This window comes from Coturnix japonica, unplaced genomic scaffold (genome assembly GCF_054131305.1).
Source record: "Coturnix japonica strain WE unplaced genomic scaffold, WE-NBRP24 Scf098, whole genome shotgun sequence".
In the NCBI taxonomy this organism is placed as follows: domain Eukaryota; kingdom Metazoa; phylum Chordata; class Aves; order Galliformes; family Phasianidae; genus Coturnix; species Coturnix japonica.
The window spans coordinates 348,886-357,973 of NW_028189001.1; the positions used below are offsets into that span (position 1 = coordinate 348,886).

Below are 9,088 nucleotides of genomic sequence, written 5' to 3' on the forward strand. Positions count from 1 at the left end.
TATGTGTGTGCGTGTGTGTTTGAATCCAATAGGGTCCTTATGGGTCTATAGGGCTCCATATGGCCCTATAGGGCTCCTTATGGGTCTATAGGGCTCCATATGGTCCTATAGGGCTCCTTATGGGTCTATAGGGCTCCATATGGTCCTATAGAGCTTCATATGGTCCTATAGGGCTCCTTATGGGTCTATAGGGCTCCATATGGTCCTATAGAGCTTCATATGGTCCTATAGGGCTCCTTATGGGTCTATAGGGCTCCATATGGCCCTATAGAGCTCCTTATGGGTCTATAGGGCTTCATATGGCCCTATAGGGCTCCTTATGGGTCTATAGGGCTTCATATGGTCCTATAGAGCTTCTTATGGTCCTATAGGGCTCCTTATGGTCCTATAGGGCTTCATATAGTCCTATAGGGTTCCATATGACCCTATAGAGCTTCTTATGGTACTATAGGGCTCTTCATGGTCTTATAGGGCTCCACATAGACCTATAGGGCTTCTCATGGTCCTATAGAAGCCCCTTGAGACCCTATAGGGCTCTTCATGATCCTATAAGGCTCCTTTTGGTCCTATAGGGCTCCTTATGGCCCCATAGGTCCCCTTGTGATCCTATGGGGCTTCTTATGGCCCTATAGAGGTCCTCATTGTCCTATAGGGGCCCTTGTGGTCCTATAGGGCTTCTTATGGACCTATAGGGCTCCTTCTGATCCTATAGGAGCCCCTCCAGGCCCTATAGGACCCCTATGGACCCTATAGGACCCCATAGAGCCCCTCTTGGTCCTATAGGAAACCCCACAGCGTCCCTATGGGCTCTATAGGGGCCCCATTCAGTCCCCTATAGGCGCCATAAGAACCCCCCCCTCCCCATATACACCCCACCACTTCCGGAAGCGCCCAACTTCCGCCGGAACCCACCCACCCTCCTCATACCGGAAGTGCCCCTCCTCACAGCGGCGGCGGCCGCTCTCTCTCTTCCTCTCTATCGCCCCCTGGCGGCGGGCGGAAAAACTTCCCCCCCCTTTACCCCCCTTTAACGATTTTAACGGCTCCGTTCGCCCTCCCCTCCCCTCCCCCAACTCCGGAACCGGTTTAACGTGGGGAGGGGGGCGAGAAAACAACGGGGGGGTCGGCGGACTACGATGCGGCCTAGTCCTCCAAGCTAGGCCCGAGCCATCCGTCTAGGCCTCAAGCCTGCGGCCTAGTCCTGCGGCCTACCCTTAGGCTTCAAGCCTTCCGACTAGGCCTCAAGCCCCCTCAATTAGGGGTGGGCACAAAGAGGGGTCTCCATTGGGGAGCAATGGGATGGAAGCCCCCCCCTCCTGCGGCCTAGTCCTGCGGCCTAGTCCCGCGGCCTAGCCTTAGGCTTCAAGCATTCCGACTAGGCCTCAAGCCCTTTCAATGGGGGGGGGCCCAAAGAGGGGGTCTCCATTGGGGGGCAATGGAATGGAACCCCCCATCTGCGGCCTGGTCCTGCGGCCTAGTCCCGCGGCCTACCCTTAGGCTTCAAGCCTTCCGACTAGGCCTCAAGCCCTTTCAATGGGGGGTGGGCACAAAGAGGGGGTCTCCATTGGGGGGCAATGGGATAGAAGTCTCCCCCCCATCCTGCGGCCTAGTCCTGCGGCCTACCCTTAGGCCTCAAGCCTTCCGACTAGGCCTCAAGCCCCCTCATTGGAGGGGGGGGCCCAAAGAGGGGTCTCCATTGGGGGGCAATGGAATGGAACCCCCCCATCTGCGGCCTGGTCCTGCGGCTTAGTCCCGCGGCCTACCCTTAGGCTTCAAGCCTTCCGACTAGGCCTCAAGCCCCTTCGATAGGGGGTGGGCGAAGGGGGGGCACAAAGAGGGGTCTCCATTGGGGGGCAATGGGATGGAAGCCCCCCCCCATCCTGCGGCCTAGTCCCGCGGCCTACCCTTAGGCTTCAAGCCTTCCGACTAGGCCTCAAGCCCCCTCATTGGAGGGGGGGGCCCAAAGAGGGGTCTCCATTGGGGGGCAATAGGATGGAAGCCCCCCCCACCCCCCTCCTGCGGCCTAGTCCCGCGGCCTAGTCCCGCGGCCTACCCTTAGGCTTCAAGCCTCCCGACTAGGCCTCAATCCTTCCGACTAGGCCTCAATCCCTTTCAATGGGGGGTGGGCGATGGGGGGGGGGGCACAAAGTGGGGGGGTCTCCATTGGGGGGCAATGGGATGGAAGCCCCCCCCCCTTTATTCAAGCCCCATCCGCGGCCTCTGGGCCCGGCTCCGTTCCGTGTCTCCGCCCGCCGGCGCCGCCCTCCTCCTCCTCCTCCCCCCCCATAACCACCCCCCCCCCTTTTACCTCCTTCTTCATCCTCCTCTTCGGGCTCCATCCAACAGCCGCCATCGCAGGGACCCCCCCTTTATTTTGGGGGGGGGGGGGGTGATATATATATATATATATATATATAAGGGGGGATTGAGGCTTTAAAACGGGGGGGTTATAAAGGGAAAGCTACGAAGGGGGGGGGGCTCGTACTTAAAAAGGGGGGTGGGCTTTAAAAGGGGGCTTTAAAGGGGAGGGGGTTGGGCTTTTAAAGGGGGGGGGGGCTGGGTTTTAAAGGTGGGGGGGGGGGGGGGGTTGGGGGTGGAGGCCCCTCTCACATGACAGCGGTGTTTGGCCCCGTGATCGCCGCCGCGTCGCCGCCGCGGGGCCCGCTGAGGCCTGAGCGGTGAGGGGGGGGCTAAAGGGGGCCTGCAAGCCCCCCCCCACCCCCCCATAGACCCCCATAAACCCCCATAGACCCCCCATAAACCCCCATAGACCCCCCCCCATTTAACAACCAGGCCTTCCCCCCCCCCTTTATCTCCTTTATCCCCCCCCTTCGTTATATATAACTAATATAAAAGCCTTTAATACCGCCCCCCCCCCCCCCCCCATATAACGCGGATAGAGGAGCCCCCCCCCCCATATAACCCCGCTAATTGGGGGGGGTCTGCAGTGCCCCCCCCCCCCCCACATGGACATGTTGGATCCCGGGTTGGACGCTGCCGCTGCTGCCTCCGCTGCGCCCAGGTTGGAATAAATGGGGGGGGGGGCGTTAAATGGGGGTGAATGGGGACGGGGGGGTTTAATGGGGGTTTAATGGGGGTAAATGGGGAGGGGGGGGTTAATGGGGGTTTAATGGGGGTGAATGGGGAGGGGGGGCGATAAATGGGGGTGAATGGGGGTGAATGGGGAGGGGGGGGGCTTAAAAGGGAGGTGAATGGGGAGGGGGGGGCTTTAATGGGGGTTTAATGGGGGTGAATGGGGTGTGGGGGGGCTTTAATGGGGGTTTAATGGGGGTAAATGGGGAGGGGGGGGCGATAAATGGGGGTGAATGGGGGTAAATGGGGAGGGGGGGGGCTTAAAAGGGAGGTGAATGGGGAGGGGGGGGCTTTAATGGGGGTGAATGGGGAGGTGGGGGCGATAAATGGGGGTGAATGGGGGTAAATGGGGAGGGGGGGGGCTTAAAAGGGAGGTGAATGGGGAGGGGGGGGGTTTAATGGGGGTGAATGGGGAGGGGGGGGCTTAAAAGGGAGGTGAATGGGGAGGGGGGGGGCTTTAATGGGGGTTTAATGGGGGTGAATGGGGTGTGGGGGGGCTTTAATGGGGGTTTAATGGGGGTAAATGGGGTGGGGGGGGGCTTAAAAGGGAGGTGAATGGGGAGGGGGGGGCTTTAATGGGGGTTTAATGGGGGTGAATGGGGAGGGGGGGGCTTTAATGGGGTTGAATGGGGTGGGGGGGGCCTTAATGGGGGTGAATGGGGGTGAATGGGGGGGGGGTTAAAAGGGGGGTGAATGTGGGGGGCTTTAATGGGGGTGAATGGGGGTGAATGGGGAGGGGGGCGTTAAATGGGGGTGAATGGGGAGGGGGGGTTAAATGGGGGTTTAATGGGGAGGGGGGGCTTTAATGGGGGTGAATGGGGAGGGGGGGTTTAATGGGGGTAAATGGGGAGGGGGGGGCTTTAATGGGGGTTTAATGGGGTGGGGGTGTAAATGGGGGTTAATAGAGGAGGGTGGGGGGGGTTAGAAGGGCTTAAATGGGGAGGGGGGGTTTAAAGGAGGTTAATTGAGGGGCTGGGGGGGGTTAAATGGGGTTGAATGGGGAGGGGGGGGCTTTAAAAGAGGGGGTTGGGGGGGATTTTTAGGGGGTGGGGGGATTTAATGGGGGGGGGTCCATAATAACCTCATTGCAGCCATGAGAAGAGCCAGGATGGAGAGGAGGGTGTTGAGTTGCAAGAAGGTAAATTGGGGGGGGGTTATTTTGGGGGGGGGTCTCTGGGTTATGGGGGGGGGTCTTGGATCTATGGGGGTTCCAATGGGGTTTGGGGGGGTCTTTGAGTCATGGGGGGGTCCTAAGGGGTTTGGGGGGGGTCTCTGGGGTTATGGGGGGGCCTTGGGGGGGGGTCTTTAGGTTATGGGGGGGGTCTTAAGGTATGAGGGGGTCCTAAGGGGTTTGTGGGGGTCTCTGGATTATGGGGGGGGGTCTTGTAGACATGGAGGGGTCCCAAGAGGACTGGGGGGTCTAAGGGGGTTTGGGGGGGGGGGGGTCTATGGGTTATGGGGGGGTCTTAAGGTATGGGGGTGTCCTAAGGGGTTTGTGGGTGGGGGTCTGTGGGTTATGGGGGGGGTCTTTGGGGCTTGGGGGGGGGGTCTTGGAGGTATGGGGGGGGTCTCTGGGTTATGGGGGGGTCTTAAGGTATGAGGGTGTCCTAAGGGGTTTGGGGGGGGGGGTCTGTGGGTTATGGGGGGGGTCTTTGGGGTTTGGGGGGGGTCTTTGGGGTTTGGGGGTGGGGGGGTCCAAGGGGGTCTTGGAAATATGAGGGGGGGGGGTCTTGGAGGTATGGGGGGGTACTAAGAGGTTTGTGGGGGGGGGGTCTATGGGTTATGGGGGGGGTCTTAAGGTATGGGGGTGTCCTAAGGGGTTTGTGGGGGGGGGGTCTATGGGTTATGGGGGGGTAGGGGGGGGTCTTAACGCCCCCCCCCCCCCCATTGATGCTGATATAGGGGAGGGGGCTCCGGGTGAGGAGGCGGCCGTGGCCATCGCCAGCGTCCCGGTGCCGGGGGGGTTCACGGACTCAGCGCTGCAGTATCAGTTCCGCACCGAGAGCAATGGAGGCCAGGTGGGGGGGGGGCTTAAATGGGGGGGGGGGGCTTAAATGTGGGGGAAGCTTTAAAGTGGGGGGGGGGGTTAAAAGTGGGGGGGGGGGGCTTTAAAGTGGGGGGGGGCTTTAATGTGGGGGGGGGCTTAAATGTGGGGGGGGGCCTTAAAGGGGAGGGGGGTGGGTTAAAGGTGGGGGGGGGGCTTAAATGTGGGGGGGGTTTAAATGTGGGGGGGGGCTTTAAAGGGGGGGGTTGGGGTTAAATGTGGGGGGGGGGCTTTAAAGATGGGGGGGGGCTTTAAAGGTGGGGGTGGGCCTTTAAATGTGGGGGGGGGTTAAAGGGGGGGGGCAATAAAAGGTGGGGGGGGGTTAAAGGTGGGGGGGGGCTTTAAAATGGGGGGGTTGGGGTTAAAAGTGGGAGGGGGGGCTTTAAAGATGGGGGGGGCACTAAAAGGTTGGGGGGGTTTAAAGGTGGGGGGGGGCCCTTTAATGTGGGGGGGGGGCTTTAAAGTGGGGAGGGGGCTTTAAAGATGGGGGGGCTTTAAAGTGGGGGGGTTGGGGTTAAAAGTGGGGGGGGGGCTTTAAAGATGGGGGGGCTTTAAAGTGGGGAGGGGGGCTTTAAAGATGGGGGGGGCTTTAAAGGGGGGAGGGGGGCTTTAAAAATGGGGGGGGCTTTAAAGTGGGGGGGTTGGGGTTAAAAGTGGGAGGGGGGGCTTTAAAGATGGGGGGGGCTTAAAGATGGGGGGGCTGAGTTTAATATGGGGGGGGATTTAATGTGGGGGGGTCTGGGTTTAATGGGGGGGGCTTAAAAATGGGGGTGGGCTGGGTTTAATGGGGAGGGGGCTTAAAGATGGGGGGGTGCTGAGATTAATATGGGGGGGATTTAATGTGGGGGGGGCTGAGTTTAATGGGGGGGGTCTGAGTTTAATGGGGGGGTTGGGTTTAATTGGGGGGGGGCTGGTTTTAATGGGGGGCTGGTTTTAATTGGGGGGGGGCTGAGTTTAATGGGGCTGGTTTTAATTGGGGGGGGCTGAGTTTAATGGGGGGGGTTGGGTTTAATTGGGGGGGCTGGTTTTAATGGGGGGGCTGGTTTTAATTGGGGGGGGGCTGAGTTTAATGGGGGGGCTGGTTTTAATTGGGGGGGGCTGAGTTTAATGGGGGGGCTGGTTTTAATTGGGGGGGGCTGGTTTTAATTGGGGGGGGCTGAGTTTAATGGGGGGGGGCTGGTTTTAATTGGGGGGGGTCTGAGTTTAATGGGGGGGGGGTTGATTTCAGACTCTCTAACGCTCTAAATAACCCTTTGAGAAGCATTTAAAGTGGGGGGGGGGGGGTTACTATGGAGCCCCCCCCCCCATATAAACCTGCCCCCCCCCCCATTTATTTCTATGCCCCCCCCATAAGGTGACGTACCGCGTGGTGCAGGTCAGTGAAGCCCCCATTGATGGACCCGAAGGAGCCGTCAGCGTCGTCTCCACCTTCGCCGGGACCACCCAGGCGGTGGCACAGGTTAATGGGGGGGGGGCTTTAAATGGGGGGGGGGCTTTAAATGGGAGGGGGCTTATATATATGGGGGGGGCATATAGGTATGGGGGGGGCTATAATGGGGGGGGCATATAGGTATGGGGGGGGCTGGGGCCACGCAGGCGGTGGCACAGGTTAATGGGGGGGGGGGCTTTAAATATGGGGGGGGGCTTTAAATGGGGGGGGCTTTAAATGGGGGAGGGGGCTTATATATATGGGGGGGGGCTATGGGAGCTTTGCTGGGGCCATGCAGGTGGTGGCACAGGTTAATGGGGGGGGGGGGGGGCTTTAAATGGGGGGGGGCTTATATATATGGGGGGGGCTTATATATATGGGGGGGGCTTATATATATGGGGGGGGGCTTTAAAGGGGGGGGCTTTAAAGGGGGGGGGGGCTTTAAATGGGGGGGGGCTTATATATATGGGGGGGGGCTTTAAATGGGGGGGGCTTTAAATATGGGGGGGGGCTTATATATATGGGGGGGCTATAATGGTGGGGGGGGTTGGGGGGTGGTTTGGGGGGGGGGCTTTAGATGGGGGGGGCTTATATATGGTGGGGGGGGTTGGGGGTCCTGGGGTGGTCAATGGGGGGGGTTTGGGGTGGCACAGGTTAATGGGGGGGGGGCTTTAAATGGGGGGGGGGCTTTAAATGGGGGGGGCTTATATATATGGGGGGGACCATATAGGTATGGGGGGGGGCTATAATGGGGGGGGGGGTTTAATGGGGGTGGCATATAGATATGGGGGGGGCTGGGGCCACGCAGGCGGTGGCACAGGTTAATGGGGGGGGGGCTTTAAATGGGGGGGTGGCTTTAAATGGGTGGGGGTCTTTAAATGGGGGGGTGCTTATATATATGGGGGGGGCATATAGATATGGGGGGGGCTGGGGCCACGCAGGCGGTGGCACAGGTTAATGGGGGGGGGGGGGCTTTAAGTGGGGGCGGGGCTTTAAATGGGGGGGGGCTTATATATATGGGGGGGGCTTATATATATGGGGGGGGGCTTATATATATGGGGGGGGCTTATATATATATGGGGGGGGGGCTATGGGAGCTTTGCTGGGGCCATGCAGGTGGTGGCACAGGTTAATTGGGGGGGGGGCTTTAAATGGGGGAGGGGGCTTTAAATGGGGGGAGGGGGCTTTAAATGGGGGGGGGGCTTTAAATGGGGGGAGGGGGCTTTAAATGGGGGGGGCTTATATATATGGGGGGGACCATATAGGTATGGGGGGGGCTATAATGGGGGGGGGGCTTTAAAGGGGGGGGGCTTTAAATGGGGGGGGGGCTTATATATATGGGGGGGGCTTTAAATGGGGGGGCTTTAAATATGGGGGGGGCTTATATATATGGGGGGGCTATAATGGTGGGGGGGGTTGGGGGGTGGTTTGGGGGGGGGGCTTTAGATGGGGGGGGGGCTTATATATGGTGGGGGGGGTTGGGGGTCCTGGGGTGATCAATGGGGGGGGTTTGGGGTGGCACAGGTTAATGGGGGGGGGGCTTTAAATGGGGGGGGGGCTTATATATATGGGGGGGGCATATAGGTATGGGGGTGGCTATAATTGGGGGGGGGGTTTAATGGGGGGGGCATATAGATATGGGGGGGGCTGGGGCCACGCAGGCGGTGGCACAGGTTAATGGGGGGGGGCTTTAAATGGTGGAGGGGGCTTTAAATGGGGGGGGGCTTATATGTATGGGGGGCATATAGGTATGGGGGGGGCTATAATGGTGGGGGGGGGCTATGGGAGCTTTGCTGGGGCCATGCAGGTGGTGGCACAGGTTAATGGGGGGGGGGGCTTTAAATGGGGGGGGGGCTTATATATATGGGGGGGTTTATATATATGGGGGGGGCTTATATATATGGGGGGGGCTTTAAATGGGGGGGGCTTTAAATGGGGGGGCTTTAATATGGGGGGGGGCTTATATATATGGGGGGGCTATAATGGTGGGGGGGGTTGGGGGGTGGTTTGGGGGGGGGGGCTTTAGATGGGGGGGGGCTTATATATGGTGGGGGGGGTTGGGGGTCCTGGAGTGGTCAATGGGGGGGGTTGGGGTGGCACAGGTTAATGGGGGGGGGCTTTAAATGGGGGGGGGGGCTTTAAATGGGGGGGGCTTATATATATGGGGGGGACCATATAGGTATGGGGGGGGGCTATAATGGGGGGGGGTTTAATGGGGGGGCATATAGATATGGGGGGGGCTGGGGCCACGCAGGCGGTGGCACAGGTTAATGGGGGGGGGCCTTTAAATGGGGGGGGGGCTTTAAATGGGGGGGGCTATAATGGGAGGGGGCTTTAAATGGGGGGGGGCTTATATATATGGGGGGGGGGCTATGGGAGCTTTGCTGGGGCCATGCAGGTGGTGGCACAGGTTAATGGGGGGGGGGGGGGCTTTAAATGGGGGGGGGGCTTTAAATGGGGGGGGGCTTATATATATGGGGGGGGGCTTTAAATGGGGGGGGCTTTAAATGGGGGGGGCTTAT

General features: G+C 59.7%; 1 protein-coding gene across 1 annotated transcript; it reads left to right on the plus strand.

Annotated features, from left to right (window-relative positions):
• Positions 1–2,560: 2,560 nt before the first annotated feature.
• Positions 2,561–6,673, plus strand: LOC146751333 (upstream stimulatory factor 2-like; the record flags this gene model as incomplete). The annotated part of the gene is made up of 4 exons (XM_085534754.1): positions 2,561–3,022; positions 4,185–4,231; positions 4,996–5,111; positions 6,492–6,673. Coding segments are annotated over exons 1-4 (401 nt in total), but the record flags the coding sequence as incomplete, so codon positions are not given.
• Positions 6,674–9,088: the final 2,415 nt, after the last annotated feature.